General features: G+C 48.5%; 1 protein-coding gene across 2 annotated transcripts in view; it reads right to left on the bottom strand.

Annotated features, from left to right (window-relative positions):
* Nucleotides 1-2,927: 2,927 nt before the first annotated feature.
* The window catches only part of HDAC3 (histone deacetylase 3), a 153,646-nt gene continuing 132,531 nt past the window's right edge, over nt 2,928-24,042 (bottom strand). For both annotated transcript variants that reach the window (XM_075342248.1, XM_075342249.1), the window contains 2 exons: nt 20,704-20,861; nt 2,928-3,319 (listed from right to left, as the gene is read on the bottom strand). In XM_075342248.1, the coding sequence (XP_075198363.1) occupies nt 3,250-3,319; nt 20,704-20,861 (228 nt within the window). In that variant the 3' untranslated portion in view covers nt 2,928-3,249. The remainder of the gene's footprint in view (nt 3,320-20,703; nt 20,862-24,042) is intronic.

The raw sequence follows: 24,042 nt of genomic DNA, 5'->3' as shown, positions 1-24,042 counted from the left end.
AACTTAAGTCTGCTTCATTCATTAGGGGGTTAGGGGGTCCTCTTCGCATCCTTGAATCTCGAATGGATTTCTCGTTCTTGTCTAGCCATCCGAGTGTGTCCTGTGGGGATTCAAAGAAATGCGTGGAGTTCATAGCCGCAAATCGGAGCCGTGCAGGATATAGCATAGAGTAGGGAACATCCAGCTGGCGTAATCTGCGCTTAATGTCCTGGAACTGAGCCCTTTTTTTCTGGACCTCTGCTGAGTAATCGGGGAAAAGCGACACTTTCTGACCATCCACGGAAAGATTTGAGATGTTTCTTGCTGCTCTCAGGATAACGTCCCGATCTCTGTAATGCAGGATCCTCATAAGCACCATACGTGACAGGCTCCCAGGAGGAAGGGGCCTGGTAGGAACCCTGTGGGCTCTTTCAATAGCTAAAAGAGGCGTCAGCGTATCAATTCCCAACATCCAGTCCTCAAAGAATTCGGCTGGTTTTGTTCCCTCCGCCCACTCCGGCACCCCCACGATACGGATATTATTTCTACGCAGGCGGTTCTCTAGATCATCCTGCTTTGCCTGGAGTACATTAATAACTTTGCCATACACTTGCATATCCTTCTTCATGGGCCATAACACGTCATCACTCTCTCCTCCAGGGCTGTGGTTCTTTCTGCTTGCTGTTTCATATCTTGTCTCACACTGGCCAAATCTCTTTTGATACAGCCCACTTGGTATGTGAGATTGTTAAGGGAGATATTACAGATGCCTATGGCCGCCATAACATCAGAGAGGGTGGGTTCTCTACGGGCGACTTCGGGTCCTTGAGCAAAGGATTCTGATTGTGGGGATGTCTGGAGATGTCCATCTGTCAGCGGTGATGGAGGTGACATGGATGGGTCTTTCTCCGCATCCGCCATTACAGCTTGTGGGTCCTGCAACTCCTGGGCACCCTCCCGCCACTGCTGCTGTTTGACTTGGGATGACCCTGGCACCCTTGTCTGCCCCTGGGGAACTGTGATGAGCAAACTGACAGGCGAGCTACTACTCGTCCTCCTGACCACCGCTGAGATCGCCTCTGGCTCAACTGGCAGGTACGCTTTCCTGCAGAGTCTCACTGGGCCTGCATCCCCCTCTCGCCGCACCGCAGGCTTCACAAATCAATGTGCACAAGATTGCCGCAGCTTTCTGGGAACACTGCAGAGCCCCAGCGTCTGTCGATCTCCCAGCTCCACCGGCAGGCAGACTTGACCCCTGACCACTCCACAGCCTGTATCCTTCTCCAGAGACCCCCAGGGAGTCAGTTTCTGGCCCCTCCAGTGGGGTATCCTCAAGATTTTCAGTCAGGATGTACGGAGCTCGCCTGACACGTCCTCATAGCTCCCAGTCATAGCCATGCCCCCCTTCCCCAATGATTTGCATTGCACATGTTATGCAGAACAAATATGAGAGTAGTAGACAGTACTCATTATGAGTATAGTGAGTATGAATAGTTAGGTACTCGCTCAACTCTAGTGTCATGGCGGCGTCTGACTCTGTTCACACTGCAGAGTCTGACAAAAAGCCTGGGATCACAGATGCACAGCCTGTCATAGGTGTCGGCTGGTTCTAGCTTCACTGCTCTCCAGTACAGCAGGAGTTAATTCCTGCTGGCTTGTGATCATCTGCTGGTAGCCCAGGCGGCTGATTACTAGCTGCCTTCACCCTTCAAAAGTCTCTGGATACTGGAGCTGAGTGCCGCATATAGCTCTGATTCCTTGGTTCCTGTGGTTATCTGGTCCTATCTAAGTTGCGGTTTCACATGGTGAGAGTCCTCCAGTTATGCGTTTATTTCCTACCCCTTTTTTGCATTACTCCCCCGTTCACATACTGGCCTTCTTTCTTGATTAAGTGCAGTGTGTGAGTTTTCATTTACCCTTGTCTGTTCCTATATGTGGGGTTTTTATTACTGGGCTTACGGCCTGCTTTCAAGGTGGTGAAGGTGGTGGTAGTGAGGGGGGGGGCAAGTAGTATCCGGGCTCAGACAGGAGACAGGGTCATGCTAGTTGCTCGAACCTGGCTACCATCGAGCCTACCTTCGAGATAAGGGACAGCGCAGGGGCCCCAGTCTTAGCGTAAGCCTAGAAGCCCATCTTCCATCTGTATATACACCGAGACAAGTTTATTTTCTATCAACAGAGGGTTCAATGTGCAGGCACCTGGCAGGTTTGAAACGCTATGAACCTGCAGATTTACCCCCATATCAGCAGGATAACAGCATTTTTGCTCTTCACAGGTTTTCTTATAATAGGGTGTCCAATCAAGAAATCCCAAGATTGAGCTCTACTCCTCTCTTATCTCCTCTTGCCACAATCGCGTACAAGATTTCTCCTGTGTCTCCCCCATACTCTGGAACGCTCTATCTCAGCATATCAGACTCCCTCCTACCGTGGAAAGCTTCAAGAGGAACCTCAAGACCCATCTCTTCCAACAAGCCTACAACCTACAATAGCCCTCAGTCCAGTACACCACTGCGCAACCAGCTCTGTCCTCACCTATTGTACCCTCACCCATTCCCTATAGACTGAGAGCCCTCGCGGGCAGGGTCCTCTCTCCTCCTATACCAGTTTGTTTTGTACTGTTAATGATTGTTGTATGTGTACCCTCTTTCACTTGTAAAGCGCCATGGAATAAATGGCGCTATAATAATAATAAGTAATAAGAAGAAGACGAAGAAAAACACGGTGTAGACAAATCAGGAACAACAGGTAGTGGTAGCTGAAATAGAAACAGCTGTCCAGAGAGCTTAACATCTGAAAAGGTAAGAGCTGCTCCCTGGTGCACAGCAATCGCCAGGTTCGAATCCACTCAAACACTCTCCATGGAAAACTCCCAACTGCAGACAAAACCACGTGCTCCACGATAAACGACCCACTCATTTTACAATAACTGAACCAATGACAATAAGTTTTATCAAAACAATACAACTTGTTTTGGAAGAAGATAAAAAACAATCCATTGCATCAATAAAAAGCGGAGTATGATTTCACATTTTTTTCTTCCGTGTCTTCATTTGAACATCCAAAATCAACCCCGACTGTCAAGGGAAGTCATTTTAAAATCCCTTTATGGAAAAGAAGAAAAAAAAAATGTGCATCTTTGCTGGGCAGCAAAAATGTATCTGGTCCAAAAATCTTTAGTCTTTTTTTTTTTTTTTTGAAAATTGGTCATAAAACTGACGACGCAAAGGCTTAAAAGTCTGATATATGTACCACAAGGTATAGTCTGGCTTAAATCTCAACATCACTCTCCTTGTCATTGTCATGATCTCCATCATAAAATTCATTTGAGGCTTCTTGCCTAGAAGTAATGAAAGAAAATCATTAATGAAGTCATTTTCCTTTTCTTCAAAAATCCTACAGCAGTGATTTATATACTCTGGCTAATTAGGACTGTCCGTCTATTTGTCTTACATAATTACGGAGTTCTGCGTTTCTATTCACATAGCACAAACCCAATTCCAAATAAGCTGTGACACTACAGAAAATGTCAAGAAAAAAAGGAATGCAATGATTTAGAAAATTTGTATAGCCATAGTAATAATTTAATTTATATAGCGCCAACATATTTCGCAGCCCTTTACAATTAAAGGGAACCTGCCACCAGGATTTTCCTGTATGAGCTGTGGCCAAAACCAGTGAGAATGCTGTATATAAGAGCCCAGGCCACTCTGTAGAACATAAAAAAAGGGCGGTCCGGTCCGATGGGTGTCACTGCTCTTGGTTTGGCGCCTCCTCCATCTTGTGCGGTCGCCATCCTCCTGCCCAGCCACGGCCCCCCGAGGAAGCTAACGAAACGTGCGCGTCGGGGCACGTTCCCCTACCCTGGCATCCACCCTGACATGGGTAAGTGAATTTAACCAGTAAACCGCTGCATACTAGGCCTGGGGACATTTCCCTTGTTTTTGAGAATACCGGCCTTTTTTGGCTTTTTTGACTATGGATTGTGAAATGTCCCCGGTCTTTTTCTTATGCAATAAATGAAGTCCATCTTTTATTGATATTAATATATAGAAGCCCGCAGTGTATCTATGTTCTAATTATAGGATTATTTGCCCCTTGTCGGCTGTTATTAACATAGATATTGAGTGGGGCAACTTGTTTAGATGGAATCTTTGGACTCCTCTTATCCCATGTCTGATTTTGGACCCTAGTGTTATTTGTCAGGATCCCTCCTTGTTTGAACCTGTATGTCATTTATGTATTTAATATTTGTATGACACGATTTAAATCTTGCTATAATGTAATTTTTGGAATAAAAAGTTTTTATACTCATGCAAGATTTTAGTTCAGACTCTTTACTATATACTTGGACTATAATTCCCATTTCTCCTCTTGTTTGCCATGATTGTATCCTGGGTTTAGTCCCTTAAAAAAGTAGTAATGGTCACATATTCTGCCCTTTTCTGTTCTATTGCTGTATATAAGAGCCCAGGCCACTCTGTAGAACATAAAAAAAACACCTTCATAATACTCACCTAAAAGGGCGGTCCGGTCCGATGTGTCCGGTGTCACTGCTCTTGGTTTGGCGCCTCCTCCATCTTGTGCGGTCGCCATCCTCCTGCCCAGCCTCATGTGGATGACATGTCCTACATCATTCACAGAGTGGCCTCCATTGCGATCCTGCACATGCGCACTTTGATCTACCCGGCTGAGGGTAGACACAGTACTGTAATGTGCAGGAGCGAGGAGAGGTCAAAAACCTCCCCTCCTGCGCACTACAATACTTTGATCTGCCCTCAGCCGGGCAGAGAGAAGTGCTCATGTGCAAGAGCGCAATGGAGGCCTCTGTGTGGATGACATAGGACACGTCATCCACACGGGGATAGGCAGGAGGACAGCGATCACACAAGATGGAGGAGGCGCCTGACCGAGAGCAGCCACAGAGGGGTGCGGGAGAAAGGTCGGACTGATGTAGTCCAATAATCTCAGGTGATAACAACTTCATTAAAAGGAAACAACACCCTGCAGGAAAATAAATGACACACTATTGAACTGTGTGTCAGCGTCTATCTCCTGCGGTCTTCAGATTGCATAGCAAAAACCTGCTGACAGTTTCCCTTTAATATGCAGGTGACATGAAAGATTGAGTGATTGGATATAGGGAATAAAAGGAAAGTCCTGTGTGAAATAGAATCCCAAAACAGAGTGTGCTGCTTGGGAGTTAAGATTGAATCACCCAAGGATATTGCAATATTGAGTACAAATTAGTAAATGGAGAAAACTAGAAATTCAGTTTTGGAGCAATTCAGTTTCCAGTAGAGGGAGGACTTTGTGTTAGAGACAGTAGGTAATTTATATTAAGCTGGAGGTCATGTCGCGGGAAAACGTGTATAATTGGGTATATTTTATTAAGAACACAGAACAACAAAATACATACAGCTGCACACTAAAAAGCCAACAATGTATAAGGGAACTCTGGTATTGAATTACTGCAAGATGAATATATGGAAAAGAAAAAAAAATTATATATATATATATATATATATATATATTTGTTTATGTATTGGCCAATGCATGTAAGCCCAGTCATCACGGCAAGGTGTATCTCTAAACCGGGAACCTACCTTGAAATGCCTCTATCTGGCCATTTAGTGATAGTGGCATTTCAAGTTAATTTTTAGTCTAGCTGGCCAGACACGGATATTTTTAACCCAGATAGTGCCATTTCAAGTTAGATTCCTGGTTCACAGAGATATACCTTGCCATGGTGACCTGGCTTACATGCATTGGCCAATACATAAACAAAGAAGGGAATTTTGTTTACTTACCGTAAATTCCTTTTCTTCTAGCTCCAATTGGGAGACCCAGACAATTGGGTGTATAGCTTCAGCCTCCGGAGGCCACACAAAGTATTACACTTAAAAGTGTAAAGCCCCTCCCCTTCTGCCTATACACCCCCCGTGCATCACGGGCTCCTCAGTTTTGGTGCAAAAGCAAGAAGGAGGAAAAATTATAAATTGGTTTAAAGTAAAGTCAATCCGAAGGAATTTCGGAGAACTGAAACCATTCAACATGAACAACATGTGTACACAAAGAACAACAGCCCGAAGGGAACAGGGGCGGGTGCTGGGTCTCCCAATTGGAGCTAGAAGAAAAGGAATTTACGGTAAGTAAACAAAATTCCCTTCTTTTTCGCTCCATTGGGAGACCCAGACAATTGGGACGTCCAAAAGCAGTCCCTGGGTGGGTAAAATGATACCTCGTAATAGAGCCGTACCACGGCCCTTTCCTACAGGTGGGCAACTGCCGCCTGAAGGACTTGCCTACCTAGGCTGGCATCCGCCGAAGCATAGGTATGCACCTGATAGTGTTTCGTGAAAGTGTGCAGGCTCGACCAGGTAGCCGCCTGACACACCTGCTGAGCCGTAGCCTGGTGCCGCAAAGCCCAGGACGCACCCACGGCTCTGGTAGAATGGGCTTTCAGCCCTGAGGGAACCGGAAGCCCAGAAGATCGGTAAGCTTCGAGAATTGGTTCCTTGATCCACCGAGCCAGGGTTGATTTCGAAGCCTGTGACCCTTTACGCTGGCCAGCGACAAGGACAAAGAGTGCATCCGAACGGCGCAGGGGCGCCGTACGAGAAATATAGATTCTGAGTGCTCTCACCAGATCTAACAAGTGCAGATCCTTTTCACACTGGTGAACTGGATGAGGACAAAAAGAGGGTAAGGAGATATCCTGATTGAGATGAAAGGGGGATACCACCTTAGGTAGAAATTCCGGAACCGGACGCAGAACCACCTTGTCCTGGTGAAAAACCAGGAAAGGGGCTTTGCATGACAGCGCTGCTAGCTCAGACACTCTCCGAAGTGACGTGACTGCTACTAGAAAAACCACTTTCTGTGAAAGGCGTGAAAGAGAAATATCCTTCATTGGCTCGAAAGGTGGTTTCTGAAGAACCATCAGTACCCTGTTCAGATCCCAGGGTTCTAACGGCCGCTTGTAAGGAGGGACTATGTGACAAACCCCCTGCAGGAACGTGCGTACCTGTGGAAGTCTGGCCAGGCGCTTCTGAAAAAACACAGAGAGCGCTGAGACTTGTCCCTTAAGAGAGCCGAGCGACAACCCTTTTTCCAATCCTGATTGAAGGAAGGAAAGAAAAGTGGGCAAGGCAAATGGCCAGGGAGTAAAACCCTGATCAGAGCACCAGGATAAGAATATTCTCCACGTCCTGTGGTAGATCTTGGCGGACGTTGGTTTCCTAGCCTGTCTCATAGTGGCAATGACCTCTTGAGATAACCCTGAAGACGCTAGGATCCAGGACTCAATGGCCACACAGTCAGGTTGAGGGCCGCAGAATTCAGATGGAAAAACGGCCCTTGAGACAGCAAGTCTGGTCAGTCTGGTAGTGGCCACGGTTGACCCCCCCGTGAGATGCCACAGATCTGGGTACCACGACCTCCTTGGCCAGTCTGGAGCGACGAGGATGGCGCGGCGACAGTCGGACCTGATCTTGCGTAACACTCTGGGCAACAGTGCCAGAGGAGGAAACACATAAGGGAGCTGAAACTGCGACCAATCCTGAACTAAGGCGTCTGCCGCCAGAGCTCTGTGATCTTGAGATCGTGCCATGTCGCCATTAGGTCGACGTCCGGCCTCCCCCAGCGGCAACAGATCTCTTGAAACACGTCCGGGTGAAGGGACCATTCCCCTGCGTCCATGCCCTGGCGACTGAGAAAGTCTGCTTCCCAGTTTTCTACGCCCGGGATGTGAACTGCGGATATGGTGGAGGCTGTGGCTTCCACCCACATCAGAATCCGCCGGACTTCCTGGAAGGCTTGCCGACTGCGTGTTCCCCCTTGGTGGTTGATGTATGCCACCGCTGTGGAGTTGTCCGACTGAATTCGGATCTGCTGGCCTTCAAGCCACGGCTGGAACGCCTTTAGGGCAAGATACACTGCTCTGATCTCCAGAACATTGATCTGAAGGGAGGACTCTGTCGGAGTCCAGGTTCCATGAGCCCTGTGGTGGAGAAAAACCGCTCCCCACCCTGACAGGCTCGCGTCCGTCGTGACCACAGCCCATGATGGGGGAAGGAAGGATTTCCCCCTCGACAGAGAAGTGGGGAGAAGCCACCACTGAAGGGAAGCCTTGGCTGCCCGTGAAAGGGAGACGTTCCTGTCGAGGGACGTCGACTTCCTGTCCCATTTTCGGAGAATGTCCCATTGAAGTGGACGCAGATGAAACTGCGCAAATGGAACTGCCTCCATTGCTGCTACCATCTTCCCTAGGAAGTGCATGAGGCGCCTCAGGGGGTGTGACTGGCCTTGAAGGAGAGATTGCACCCGTCTGTAGTGAACGCTGTTTGTCCAGCGGAAGCTTCACTATCGCTGGAAGAGTATGAAACTCCATGCCAAGATATGTCAGACTGGGCCGGTGTCAGATTTGACTTTGGAAAATTGATGATCCACCCGAAACTCTGGAGAGTCTCCAGAGCAATGTTCAGGCTGTGTTGGCATGCCACTTGAGTGGGTGCCTTGACAAGCAGATCGTCTAAGTAAGGGATCACCGAGTGTCCCTGAGAGTGTAGGACTGCTACCACTGCTGCCATGACCTTGGTGAAGACCCGTGGGGCTGTCGCCAGGCCGAAAGGTAGCGCCACGAACTGAAGGTGTTCGTCTCCTATGGCGAAACGCAGGAAGCGCTGATGCTCTGGTGCAATTGGTACGTGGAGATAAGCATCTTTGATGTCGATTGATGCTAGGAAATCTCCTTGGGACATTGAGGCGATGACGGAGCGGAGCGATTCCATCCGGAACCGCCTGGTCTTTACGTGTTTGTTGAGCAGTTTTAGGTCCAGAACAGGACGGAAGGATCCGTCCTTTTTTGGTACCACAAACAAGTTGGAGTAAAAACCGTGACCCTGTTGCTAAAGAGGCACAGGGATCACCACCCCTTCCGCCTTCAGAGTGCACACCGCCTGAAGAAGAGCATCGGCTCTCTCGGGGGGCGGAGATGTTCTGAAAAATCGGGTAGGAGGACGAGAGCTGAGCTCTATCCTGTAACCGTGGGATAGAATGTCTCTCACCCATCGGTCTTTTACCTGTGGCAGCCAGGTGTCGCAAAAGCGGGAAAGCCTGCCACCGACCGAGGATGCGGAGTGAGGAGGCCGAAAGTCATGAGGAGGCCGCCTTGGGAGCGGTTCCTCCGGCGGTCTTTTTAGGACGTGACTTGGACCGCCATGAATCGGAGTTCCTCCGATCCTTTTGAGGCCTTTTGGACGAGGAGAACTGAGACCTGCCCGCGGGCCGAAAGGACCGAAACCTGGATTGTACCTTCCGTGGTTGAGGTCTGTTTGGTTTGGACTGAGGTAAGGATGAGTCCTTACCCTTGGATTGTTTAATGATTTCATCCAACCGCTCACCAAACAGGCGGTCGCCCGAAAAAGGCAACCCGGTCAGGAACTTTTTGGAAGCAGAGTCTGCCTTCCATTCACGTAACCACATGGCCCTGCGGACCGCCACCGAATTGGCGGATGCTACCGCCGTACGGCTCGTAGAGTCCAGGACAGCGTTAATGGCGTAGGACACAAACGCCGACGCCTGAGAGGTTAAGGACACCACTTGTGGGGCAGATGAACGTGTGACTGCATTAATCTGCGCATGACAAGCTGATGGATTTCAACCATAGTTCCATCTGTCTGTCAGTGGCATTTTTGAGTGAAGCCCCATCTTCCACGGCAACTATGGATCTAGCCGCCAGTCTGGAGACAGGAGGATCCACCTTAGGACACTGAGCCCAGCCCTTGACAACGTCAGGGGGGAAGGGATAACGTGTATCCTTAAGGCGCTTGGAAAAACGCTTATCTGGACAAGCTCGGTGTTTCTGGACTGCCTCTCTGAAGTCAGAGTGATCCAGAAACCTACTCAATGGACGCTTGGGAGACCTGAAACGGAATTTCTCCTGCTGAGAAGCTGACTCCTCAATTGTAGGAGCTGGTGGAGAAATATCCAACACCTGATTGATGGTTGCTATAAGGTCATTCACTATGGCGTTACCATCAGGTGTATCCAGGTTGAGCGCGGTTTCAGGATCCGAATCCTGATCTGCTACCTCCGCTTCATCATCTGGAGAGTCCTCCTGCTGAGACCCTGAGCAGTGTGATGAAGTCGAGGGAATCTCCCAGCGAGACCGCTTAGGCGGCCTGGGACTGCGGTCCATGTCAGAGACCTCACCTTGGGACCCATGGGTCACCCCAGGAGCACTTTGCAGCTCCAATTGAGGGAGGCCTGGGGTCAATGATTGAACAGTGCCCGTGGCCTGAATCACCGGTCTGGACTGTAAGGCTTCTAGTATCCTAGCAGACCATTTATCCATACTCTCAGACAGTTTGTCAGCAAATATTGCAAACTCCGTCCCTGTCACCTGGACAGTGGTAGCAGGTGGTTTCACCTGGGCCACCAGTGGCAGAGGCTCCGGCTGAGTAAGTGCCACAGGGGCCGAGCATTGCACACAATGAGGGTCCGTGGAACCTGCCGGTAGTATAGCCGCACATGAGGTACAGGTTGCAAAGTAAGCCTGTGCTTTGGCACCCTTGCTATTTGCGGACGACATGCTGTTGTCGTCTCCTCTGAGTACAATCCAGGAGGGTATATAGCCAAAAATCAACAGTGCGACAGTACAGTGTAAATGTATAGCATATAAGCATATATATATATGTACACTTCTGCACTTAATGGGGCCAGCACCTCAGGTGCTGCTTACCGACCGCTAAAAGCGGTTGTGTGATCACCAGAATCCCTGCATGGGCCTCCCAGAAACTGTGTCTCTCCTCTCCAGCGTTAGAAGTGCTGACAGGAATGGCTGCCGGCGTTCTGTGGAGAGGAGGGGGCCGTGGGCGTGCCCTAGAAAAAGTGCGGGAATCTGGAGCCCCACTGTGCTGTATGAAGGGGGAGGAGGATGCAAAGTATGCTCCAACCCTCAGCACTAACGTCCTGTGCAGTGTCCCGCCCTTCCCCTGACTGGCAGGCCTGGGGGCGGGAATATGCGATACTAGGCCGCAAAAGCCGGGGACTAAAGTAATAAGCGCGGCCGGCATATAAGCGCGGTCGGCGCGGTAGTCCCCGGCGCACAAACACACCCAGCAGTGCTGCAGTGTAAATGGGCACCAGCGCTCCATGAGCGGTTCCCACGGGGACACAGAGTACCTCACAGCGCGGCCGGCGCGGTAGTCCCCGGCGCACTAACACACCCAGCAGTGCTGCAGTGTGTGTGGCATCAGCGCTCTATGCGCGGTCCCCACGGGGACACAGAGTACCTCACAGAAGCAGGGCCATGTTCCTGTCGATACTCGGCTCCTGTCAGCAGATTCCCCTGGGGCTGCGGAGGGAGCACGGTCTCATGTGCCTGGAGACCGATTAGGATCCCACTTCGCCCAGAGCCCCTTAAGGGATGGGGAAGGAAAACAGCATGGTGGCTCCTGCCTATGTACCCGCAATGGGTACCTCAACCTTAACAACACCGCCGACTCAGAGTGGGGTGAGAAGGGAGCATGCTGGGGGCCCTGTTATGGGCCCTCTTTTCTTCCATCCGACCTAGTCAGCAGCTGCTGCTGACCAAGATGTGGAGCTATGCGTGGATGTCAGCCTCCTTCGCACAAAGCATAAAAACTGAGGAGCCCGTGATGCACGGGGGGTGTATAGGCAGAAGGGGAGGGGCTTTACACTTTTAAGTGTAATACTTTGTGTGGCCTCCGGAGGCAGAAGCTATACACCCAATTGTCTGGGTCTCCCAATGGAGCGAAAAAGAAATCTCTTTTTTCAAATATTCCTATAGCAGTAACGCAATACCAGAGTTCCCTTATTCATTGTTGGCTTTTTAGTGTGCAGCTGTATGCATTTTGTAGTTACTATGTTTTTTCAGCTAGCATCTATTCACACTTGTTGAATGTATCGGTTGTTTTTTTTTATATATATATTTGTAGGACATAGAACACAAAGAAGATGAAAGCTAGACAATTTTCCCATTTTATTTGAAAAAATTAACTCATTTAGAAATTGAGGACCTCTACCATTATGTAGCACCACCTTTTGTCTGTAAAGATCTATCAAGTGACGAGGCCAATTGCTGGAGTTTTCGGAGAGGAATGTTGTCCCATATATGATTACAGCATTTTTAAACACAATTGTTAAGACTGGTGAATCTCTGACCACCTTTGCTTTTGAGAGACTCTGCCTCTCTAAAATGCTTTTTTTTTATACACAGTGATGTGACTGTTCAAAAACTGACCGTGCATGTTTTTCGTTGGTATGACGTTCCCAGCTTTTTAACTCTGTCCCAACTTTGAGATTTCTAAATTAATTCATTTTTCTATACGAAATGAAAAAACTATTTAACTTTCACCATCTGATATGTGTCGTATGTTCTGCTGTGAATAAAATATGGCTATAACCGATTTCCAAATCATGACATTTATTTATTTTTTTTACATTTTACACAGCATCACACCTTTTTTTTTGGAACTCTAGCTGAAGAGTAAGATTGAAAAGTGAGACTAACAGAGTTAAGGGTCCATTTTTACACTGCACAATTAATGTTCCTGGGAACGCTTCTTTCCGGAGTAAACAGGCAGTGTAAACAGGCTGCTGATAATGCTTGTTGTTCATTAGGTGAAATTATGTTTTGGCTTGGTTAAAAGATCACTGTTCTCAGCAGCACATTACACAGGACAATATGGTGCTGATAAGGACAGGCCCTTTCACACATCAGTTTTTTTTCCATCAGTCACAATTAGTTTTCTCTATATATAGAAAAAATACGGCCCACTAATAATGTAGAACATATCCTCAGTTATGAGGGAAGAAAAAGAAGGTAGAAATTATAAGATTCAAGTAAACCTACACAAGTTACCTTGTGTAGGTTTACTTGAATCTTATAATTTGTACCTTCTTTTTCTTCCCTCATAACTGAGGATATGTTCTACATTATAATGATTATTGTATATGCTGCACAATATACCTGTTGTACTCATTTTTTGTTTCTTTATGTTTCTCTGTATATTATAGTCCTTGAAAAAAAACAAAGATTGTGGTCGTAACGTTGGACTTTAATGAAGGGAATTTTGTTACTTACCGTAAATTCCTTTTCTTCTAGCTCTTATTGGGAGACCCAGACGATTGGGTGTATAGCACTGCCTCCGGAGGCCACACAAAGCAATTACACTAAAAAGTGTAAGGCCCCTCCCCTTCTGGCTATACACCCCCAGTGGGATCACTGGCTCACCAGTTTTAGTGCAAAAGCAAGAAGGAGGAAAGCCAATAACTGGTTTAAACAAATTCACTCCGAGTAACATCGGAGAACTGAAAACCGTTCAACATGAACAACATGTGTACCCGCAAACAAACCAAAAATCCCGAAAGGACAACAGGGCGGGTGCTGGGTCTCCCAATAAGAGCTAGAAGAAAAGGAATTTACGGTAAGTAACAAAATTCCCTTCTTCTTCGGCGCTCTATTGGGAGACCCAGACGATTGGGACGTCCAAAAGCTGTCCCTGGGTGGGTAAAGAAATACCTCATGTTAGAGCTGCAAGACAGCCCTCCCCTACGGGGAGGCAACTGCCGCCTGCAGGACTCTTCTACCTAGGCTGGCGTCCGCCGAAGCATAGGTATGCACCTGATAATGTTTGGTGAAAGTGTGCAGACTCGACCAGGTAGCTGCCTGGCACACCTGTTGAGCCGTAGCCTGGTGTCGCAATGCCCAGGACGCACCCACGGCTCTGGTAGAATGGGCCTTCAGCCCTGATGGAACCTGAAGCCCCGCAGAACGGTAGGCTTCAAGAATTGGTTCTTTGATCCATCGAGCCAGGGGGGCCTTAGAAGCCTGCGACCCTTTGCGCTTACCAGCGACAAGGACAAAGAGTGCATCCGAACGGCGCAGGGGCGCTGTGCGGGAAATGTAGATTCTGAGTGCTCTCACCAGATCCAACAAATGTAAATCCTTCTCATACCGATGAACTGCATGAGGACAAAACGAAGGCAAAAAGATATCCTGATTAAGATGAAAAGAGGATACCACCTTCGGGAGAAACTCCTGAATGGGGCGCAGCACTACCTTGTCCTGGTGGAAGACCAGGAAGGGAGCCTTGGAAGACAACGCTGCTAGCTCAGACACTCTCCGAAGAGATGTGATCGCTACCAGAAAAGCCACTTTCTGTGATAGTCTAGAAAGTGAAACCTCCTTCAGAGGCTCGAAGGGCGGCTTCTGGAGGGCAACTAGTACCCTGTTCAGATCCCATGGATCTAACGGCCGCTTGTACGGGGGAACTATATGGCAAACCCCCTGTAGGAACGTGCGCACCTTAGAAAGTCGTGCTAGACGCTTCTGAAAAAAGACGGATAGCGCCGAGACTTGCCCTTTAAGGGAGCCGAGCGACAAACCTTTTTCTAACCCAGATTGGAGGAAAGAAAGAAGGGTAGGTAATGCAAATGGCCAGGGAGACACTCTCTGAGCAGAGCACCAGGATAATAATATCCTCCACGTTCTGTGGTAGATCTTAGCAGACGTGGGCTTCCTAGCCTGTCTCATGGTGGCAACGACCCCTTGGGATAAGCCTGAAGACGCTAGGATCCAGGACTCAATGGCCACGCAGTCAGGTTGAGGGCCGCAGAATTCCGATGGAAAAACGGCCCTTGGGACAGTAAGTCTGGTCGGTCTGGCAGTGCCCACGGTTGGCCGACCGTGAGATGCCACAGATCCGGATACCACGCCCTCCTCGGCCAGTCTGGAGCGACGAGTATGACGCGGCTGCAGTCGGATCTGATCTTGCGTAGCACTCTGGGCAAGAGTGCCAGAGGTGGAAACACATAAGGGAGCCGGAACTGCGACCAATCTTGCACTAGGGCGTCTGCTGCTAGAGCTCTTTGATCGCGAGACCGTGCCATGAAGGTTGGGACCTTGTTGTTGTGCCGGGACGCCATTAGGTCGACGTCCGGCCTTCCCCATCGGCGACAGATTTCCTGAAACACGTCCGGGTGAAGGGACCATTCCCCTGCGTCCATGCCCTGGCGACTGAGGAAGTCTGCTTCCCAGTTTTCTACGCCGGGGATGTGAACTGCGGATATGGTGGAGGCCGTGGCTTCCACCCACATCATAATGCGCCGGACTTCCTGGAAGGCTTGCCGACTGCGAGTCCCTCCTTGGTGATTGATGTATGCCACCGCTGTGGAGTTGTCCGATTGAATTCGGATCTGCTTCCCTTCCAGCCACTGCTGGAAGGCTAGTAGGGCAAGAAACACTGCTCTGATTTCCAGAACATTGATCTGAAGGCTGGACTCCTGCTGAGTCCACGTACCCTGAGCCCTGTGGTGGAGAAACACTGCTCCCCACCCTGACAGACTCGCGTCTGTCGTGACCACCGCCCAGGACGGTGGTAGGAAGGATCTTCCCTGTGATAATGAGGTGGAAAGGAGCCACCACTGCAGAGAGTCCTTGGCCGTCTGGGAAAGAGAGACTTTCCTGTCCAGGGATGTCGACTTCCCGTCCTATTGGCGGAGAATGTCCCATTGAAGTGGACGCAGATGAAACTGCGCAAACGGAACCGCCTCTATTGCCGCCACCATCTTCCCGAGGAAGTGCATGAGGCGTCTTAAGGAGTGCGACTGACTTTGAAGGAGAGCCTGCACCCCTGTCTGTAGTGACCGCTGCTTGCTCAGCGGAAGCTTCACTATTGCTGAGAGAGTATGAAACTCCATGCCAAGATACGTTAGTGATTGGGTCGGTGACAGATTTGACTTTGGGAAGTTGATGATCCACCCGAACGCCTGGAGAGTCTCCAGTGCAAAATTCAGGCTGAGTTGGCATGCCTCCTGAGAGGGTGCCTTGACCAGTAGATCGTCCAAGTAAGGGATCACAGAGTGTCCGTGAGAGTGCAAGACTGCTACCACTGCTGCCATGATCTTGGTGAACACCCGGGGGGCTGTCGCCAGACCAAATGGCAGAGCCACGAACTGAAGATGTTCGTCTCCTATCACGAAGCGCAGAAAGCGTTGGTGCTCCGTAGCAATCGGCACGTGGAGATAAGCATCTTTGATGTCTATTGATGCTAGGAAATCTCCTTGGGACATTGAGGCAATGACTGAGCGGAGGGATTCCATCCGGAACCGCCTGGCGTTCACATGCTTGTTGAGCAGTTTTAGGTCCAGAACAGGACGGAAGGAGCCGTCCTTTTTTGGAACCACAAAGAGATTGGAGTAAAATCCTCGCCCCCGTTCCAGAGGGGGGACAGGGATCACGACTCCTTCTGCTCTTAGAGAGTCCACCGCCTGCAGCAGGGCATCTGCTCGGTTGGGGTGTGGGGAGGTTCTGAAGAACCGAAGTGGAGGCCGAGAACTGAACTCGATTCTGTACCCGCGAGACAAAATGTCTGTTACCCACCGGTCTTTGACCTGTGACAGCCAAATGTCGCAAAAGCGGGAGAGCCTGCCACCGACCGAGGATGCGGAGGGAGGAGGCCGAAAGTCATGAGGTAGCCGCCTTGGAAGCGGTTCCTCCATTTGCTTTCCTGGTGCGTGAGTGTGCCCGCCAGGAATCTGAGCTCCCTTGTCCTTTCTGAGTCCCTTTGGACGAGGAGAATTGGGGCTTGCCCGAGCCTCGAAAGGACCGAAACCTCGACTGCCACTTTTTCTGTTGAGGTTTACTTGCTCTGGGCTGTGGTAAGGAAGAGTCCTTACCCTTGGACTGTTTTATGATTTCAGCCAATGGCTCACCAAACAGTCTGTCTCTAGATAATGGCAAGCTGGTTAAGCATTTTTTGGAACCAGCATCTGCTTTCCAGTCCTTTAACCATAAGGCTCTGCGCAAAACCACAGAATTGGCGGCCGCCATAGAGGTACGGCTCGTAGATTCTAGGACAGCATTGATAGCATAGGTCGCAAACGCAGACATTTGCGAAGTTAGGGACGCCACCTGTGGCACTGCTGGATGCATGATAGCATCCACCTGTGCTAAACCAGCTGAAATAGCTTGTAGTGCCCACACGGCCGCGAATGCTGGAGCAAACGACGCGCCGATAGCTTCATAGACAGATTTCAACCAAAGGTCCATCTGTCTGTCGTTGGCATCTTTAAGTGAAGCGCCATCCTCTACTGCGACTATGGATCTAGCCGCAAGCTTGGAAATTGGGGGATCCACCTTTGGGCACTGGGTCCAGCGTTTGGCCACTTCAGAGGGAAAAGGATAACGGGTATCCTTAGAACGTTTAGAGAAACGCTTGTCTGGATGAGCGTCGTGCTTCTGGATTGATTCTCTGAAGTCAGAGTGGTCCAAAAAAGCACTTAATTTACGCTTGGGATACAGGAAATGGAACTTCTCCTGCTGTGCAGCTGCCTCCTCTGCTGAAGGAGCTGGGGGAGAAATATCCAACAGTCTATTAATCGCCGATATAAGGTCATTAACCATGGCGTCACCATCAGGGGCATCCAGATTGAGAGGGGCCTCAGGATTAGAATCCTGATCACCGTCCTCAGTCTCATCACAGAGAGACTCTTCTCGCTGAGACCCTGAGCAGTGTGATGACGTCGAGGGTCTCTCCCAGCGAGCTCGCTTAGGCTGCCTGGGACTGTCATCTGAGTCAGAGACTTCAGCTTGTGATGCTTGAGACCCCCTTGAAGTACGGATTAGTTCCAACTGAGGGGGACCAGAGAGCATAGCCACAGCAGTGTCCATGGTCTGAGGAACTGGCCTGGCCTGCAAGGTCTCCAGGATTTTTGTCATAGCCTCAGACATTTTATCAGCAAACACTGCAAAGTCTGTCCCCGTCACCGGGGCAGGGTTCACAGGCGTCTCTGCCTGGGCTACCACCACAATAGGCTCTGGCTGACGAAGTGCCACTGGGACTGAACATTGCACACAATGTGTATCATTGGAGCCTGCCGGTAGATCAGCCCCACATGCAGTACAAACAGTGCACACAGCCCGTGCCTTGGCAGCCTTGCGTTTTGCGGATGACATGTTGCTGCCTCCTCAGAGCAGTACAGGGTGTCCAGCCAAGAAGCGACCTTACAGTGCAACTAAATATATATATGGTACCAAGAAAAAAAGTACACTAATATATCACTGAGGCACTAGTGGGGCCAGCACTACTGTGCAGCTTACCGCCCGCTTAGGAGCGGTGTGTGGTCGCCAGAAATCCCTCTAGTCTGGGTCTCCCAGAGCCTGCTGCCTTTCCCCAGCCAGATCGCATGTGTAATGGCTGCCGGCGTCCTTGTGGAGAGGGGGGGCGGGCCCTGGGCGTACACCGACGAAGAGCGGGAAGTCTGCTTCCCCCTGTGCCTAGTGAGAGGGCTGGAGCATGTAAATAAAGCTCCAGCCCTCGGCGCTGCCATTGAGCAGCGTCTCTCCCCTACCCTGATTGACAGGGTGGGGGCGGGAACGAAGCGGCGCTAGGCCGCAGAAGCCGGGGGCTAAAGTTAGAAGCGCCACCGCCGTAAAAGCGCGGTCGGCGCAAAGCCCCCGGCGCACCACAAGTCGCAGCTGCGCCGCCGCTCCAGGAGCGGTCGGCGCAGTAGTTCCCAACACACAACGTCACTCAGCAAAGCTGCAGTGACCTAACCCCCAGCGTACAGCGCCACTGTCCCCGGCGCACTACAACGCTCAGCAAGCCCTGAGAGTGTCCGTGCCTGCCGGGGACACAGAGTACCTGAAAGTTGCAGGGCCATGTCCCTGAACGGCACTCCCGCTCCCAATCCAGCAGGTTCTATGGGTCTGTGGATGGAGCCCGGCCCCAGGGCTTGGGGGCCGGCAAGATCCCACTTCCACAGAGCCCTCCAGGGGATGTGGAAGGAAAACAGCATGTGGGCTCCAGCCTCTGTACCAGCAATAGGTACCTCAACCTTACAAGCACCACCGCGGGTGAGAAGGGAGCATGCTGGGGGCCCTATATGGGCCCTCTTTTCTTCCATCCGATAGAGCCAGCAGCTACTGCTGACTACAAACAGTGGAGCTATGCGTGGATGTCTGACCTCCTTCGCACAAAGCAGAAAACTGGTGAGCCAGTGATCCCACTGGGGGTGTATAGCCAGAAGGGGAGGGGCCTTACACTTTTTAGTGTAATTGCTTTGTGTGGCCTCTGGAGGCAGTGCTATACACCCAATCGTCTGGGTCTCCCAATAGAGCGCCGAAGAAATTCTGTTTTTCTGACACCCTCACAAGAATAAACGCAAAATAAAAAACCTTTACAAAAACAAAAAAAAAAAATCTTTTTTCGTGGAAAGCTTTATTAGTGTGCCGGATTTTTTCTATATATTGGATACTGATTTTTCCGAGCACCTTATTTATTATATAGTTGAGCCAGGCCTAACTTTCAAAATAGTTTTCTCGACGGATCTGTCGCAGATTGTGGCTAAACCGATGCGATGGATCAGTTTTTCGACGGATACAACTAGCTGGGGGCTAAATAATAAATTGGAGCATACTCAGTTAAAAAAAAAAACTGAATCAGACGCCGTATTCCGATGGATCATGCGGCCATAGCCTTCCATTCTACCAAACAAGGATGGCGATGGGTCCATCGCTGTCCATTTTTTCAACATACACAAAAAAAAGTTTCCGTGGCCGTCGTCTCCATCCTCCGAGCAAACATGTTTCGACAGATAAAATGTGAGGCCATCCGTCGCTAATAAAAGTCAAAGAGAAAAAAACGGATCCAGCGGCATCAGTCGCCGGATCAGTTTTTTTGGTTTTTTTTTCAAAGTTCGACGGATAGTGACTGATGGCAAAAAACTGATGTGTGAAAGGGGCCTAACTGCACATAACATTATTACTGACTGTTCAATGTGTGTCTAATGCGAGGTCGATCATATCGACAAATCTTTTTATCAAACGATCTAAGTAATGACCTTTTAGCCTTTTAATTATCCAAAAGGTAATAGACTTTATTTATGTATACACCCTGATTCAGTGGCCTTGTCAGCAGTCTATGGCTGCAGGAACAGAGTCCTGCTAAGGTCTAAGCTACACGGCGAGAAAATCGGTGCGAGTGGAGTGCAATAAAAAAAAAAAAAAAAAAATATCACATTCCACTCGGACCAATTCTAGCCTGTGTGTCAGCGCACATGAGCGATTAATTTCTCAGCCCTAATCGGACCGAGAAAACAAATCGCAGCATGCCGCGACTGTAGTGCGAGACTCTTTTCTCTCACACCCATTCAAGTGAATGGGGCGAGAGAAAAATCGCGCTGCACTCGTGTGCAGAGCGAGAATCGCAATAGCCAGCAAGGGAGGAGAGAGGGAGATAAATCCCTCCCTCCCCTCCTCAGTGCTGGCCCGCCCCTCCTCAGAGCCGGCCCTTCCCCTGCAGCTGAGGTCCGCTCGCACAGTGGGACCGCAGTCGTAGGGATACTAGCATGACACTCGGCTCCTGCTGTGCTGTCAGCGCGAGCCGAGTGTCATGAGAGCATCGCAGTAGTGCTCCGTGTGGCCCTGGCCTAACCTCTTATCTGACAGCATCTTATGTCGCAACATTATGTTGCAATCATGACATTGTGAAAAGGTAAAGTATATATAATAATATAATATAAAAAAAAAAAAGGCACAGAGGATGTCGGCACTTAAATAGTAGTTTGCAGGTCTCCGGTCTGGGGCAGCTAGTGAATCAGCCTCTTAAGAAACTTTTTGTTTAACTCTAATTATATACAATTCAGTTAAACTAATAAAACACACAAACAGTATAATACTACACTGAGAAGTACCTGGTGTAATTGTCCTCAGCACCCCTCTCCTCTGGATCTGGCTCATCTGTGCGGTCATAGCTCAGGAGATCAGATGGGACATCGTGGATCTGGACGCTGGGAGCATGGTTCAACATCTTCAAGTTTTCAAAAATGGTCTGTCGAATTTGATCTAAATACTGTAGGAGGGGAAAACATTCAATTTTTCCCAAATCTGGCCAGATTTTCTAAATGGTTCATAAGTACAAATGTTAATACATACAATTAGGGGTGGCCGACATACAAAGTAATTGTCACCCTAAATCCAACTTATTTAATGCCATAATCTAAACTATACTTGACTTAGAAGACACAACCCCCCCCAAAAAACTACTTCCATTTTTTATGAAGCTTTCTTTGAGAATCCTAGTGCATGCTGGTATATTTAAAGTGTCAGCGGGAGGGGGGGGGGGGCAAGGCAACGGTCACTGCTGCAGCCGCCTTCCGTGAAACAAATCATCATCAGAGATACTAACTTCAGTCCTGGGCTAGTCCCTGCACGATGTGCACAAACACAGTGCGCTCTCTGTTGCCGGCTCAACGAGTTTCCAACAGAGAACACTGTTAAGATTCCCTTCACACGTACAAGTTTCTGGTACGAGTGGTAGCTGTATGGCTGATATTTTTTTTTACAGATGCCACCCGTGCCCATTAAAAAACCATGGTGCTGCTCACATGTAGGTCCTTTACACAGATCGTGTGTCTGTATCAACCATACGGAGACATGTCCATTTTTTCTCAGCAGCACAGATTACAAGGGGTAATACAAACCTACGCCTCCATGTACTGTATGTGTTTAATATTGAAATTATAGGAGAAACTTTAAAATTCAATTTTCTACCAGGTTTCAAAGAAAATAAGACAGTGTCTTACATTATTCTTTGCCCTGAAAAATGCGCTAGGGCTTATTTTTGGGGCACGTCTTATTCTCGTGGAAACTCGGTTGGGAGAAAGTTTACCCCCAAAAAATGTTGATGCTTTTTTCTAGGAGAATCATACTTACCAGACCCTGGATGTCTGTCACTCCCAGGTCCTCCTGCAATCTTTGCAGCGCTCCAAGCAGATATGCACCTCCCCGTTTTTGGCCGAGACGCACATACATCAAATGACACAGAGCCCGACACAGAGCCCGACACAGAGCCCGACACAGAGCCCGACACAGAGCCCGACACAGAGCCCGACACAGAGCCCGACACAGAGCCCGACACAGAGCCCGACACAGAGCCCAGGGTGGATAAAAATCTTGATTTTTTAAAAAAAATCAGATTTTTTTGATTTAAATCAGATTTTTTTGATTTAAATCATTTGATTTAAATCAGATTTTTAAATCAAGTTGTACACAAGCAAAACTTTGTCTTTTTGCAAATCTAATTGTTTTACACAAATAAAAATATTAAAACAGTTGATTATGAAACCTAATAATTTTTATTTGCACTATTAAACACTCAGAATTGAACTACAGAGAGTAAGTACTTTTTAACAATAGCCTATCTCTAACGTTTGAAGTAAGCAAACATCTTCAGTGAATACATCAGTCCTTTAAGCCTACTGTTTATTTAGGACTTTTAATAGGAAAACCAGTTGTCCTGCTTTAGCAGTTCCTAAGCGGTTTCGGACTGTTGTGTGCACAAAACCAAATGAAGAAAACAATCTCTCTACTCCTGCGGATGAAGCCGATGCAGTCAGTAGCTGAGTAGCTAGATTTATTATCTTTGCTGGAAGAACAAGTGATTGCGACTTCCACCAGTCCAGTGGTTTTAGTTCATTAACGACGTTATCTGCAAACATGTATTTTTGAAATGGTGCAGATTCACACTTCAATTTCAGCAGTTGCCACAATGTCATGGTTAGTATTGGCGAGCCACTCCATTGCAGAGTTGATTTCCGCCTCAGATAATTTTTTCCCTCTGTAGATGGGATGCAAGATATTGGCTAAATAGTGTTCTTCTTTTAATGCTTGGTCCTTGCGGTGCTGTATTGCAACCTTTACATTGTTTGAGAGGTTCAAGAGATCTAGAGAACCTTCTAAATCTTTCCAAACTTCTGTGGCATCAGCTATGGTTGCAGTATCTTTCTGCATTTTATCCAACGCAATCGATATTGGCTTTAACCTTTCCAAAAGGTCCTCGGCATTTCTCTTCACACCAAGATTTAATACTTTGCTTCGTATATTAGCATCAATTTTATCTCGATGTGTTTCGCAAATGGACAGTAATTTTGACCAGTTGTTAATAAACAGTTCCAAGCAGTCAGCCAAGGTATTCCATCTAACATCTTGTGGTAGAACCAACTTCAGTCCTCCCATTTCCTTGTAGGTTGCATGTGCAAAATGATTAGGATCCAATTCAAACTGCTTGTTCTCGCCCACAAAGCTCTCCACAGTGCAGCACCCCCCTACATCTCCACCCTCCTCTCTGTCTATCAGTCCACCCGTTCTCTACGCTCTGCAAGCGACTTTCGACTAACATCCACACTAATTCGAACCTCCCACTCCCGGATCCAAGACTTCTTCCGAGCTGCACCAACCCTCTGGAACGCTCTACCCCAAGAAGTTAGGACAAATCACAACTTACTCAGCTTCAGACGCACCCTAAAGACGCATCTTTTTAGGGCGGCCTATCACACTCCCTAATCAGATTCGATTCACATAGTCCCTCTACAACCTCTCACAACATAGCTCCACATCAAACTCCATGGCACCCAAAGGCATCTCAAGGCTCGGGCCCACTGGTCCAGGAAACCATTATCCAGCCCCATTTCCGTGAGATGGTTGGATTGTCATTGTAAATAAGCACTTGAACCTTGCCTCTCCCCCCATCTCATTGTAGATTGTAAGCTCTCACGAGCAGGGTTGTATTTTTTTCCCCTCTAAATATTGTATTTCTATAACTGTTACTTGTTTGTATATGATCCTCCTGAATTGTAAAGCGCTACGGAATATGTTGGCGCTATAGAAATAAAGATTATTATTATTATTATTATTATTATTGCGGAAATATTTAACAATTTCTACATGTTCCTTGACACCCAAAATATGCAGGTCTTTTGCCAAAAGATGCAACAAATGGGCAGAACAACCGTATGTAATGACATTTGTGTCATCCTGTGCCAGTTCCGCTCGCATTTTTGCCACATTGCTTGCGTTATCAGTAACTAAGCTCCTTACTTTACATCCAAACTGTTCTTGGCATTGGTGAATTGAGTTCTTAGCAATTTCAAGTAAATATTCAACAGTATGTGAATTTCCAGATGTGTCGATTGTGTCTGTAAGGTAAGTTTCACCATCTTCTGTTGTGACACAAGTGCAAATTATGGGGTCGT

Source organism: Anomaloglossus baeobatrachus, chromosome 4 (genome assembly GCF_048569485.1).
Source record: "Anomaloglossus baeobatrachus isolate aAnoBae1 chromosome 4, aAnoBae1.hap1, whole genome shotgun sequence".
In the NCBI taxonomy this organism is placed as follows: Eukaryota; Metazoa; Chordata; class Amphibia; order Anura; family Aromobatidae; genus Anomaloglossus; species Anomaloglossus baeobatrachus.
Note: the sequence above shows the minus strand (reverse complement) of the source record. Positions and strands in the feature narration are given on the sequence as shown.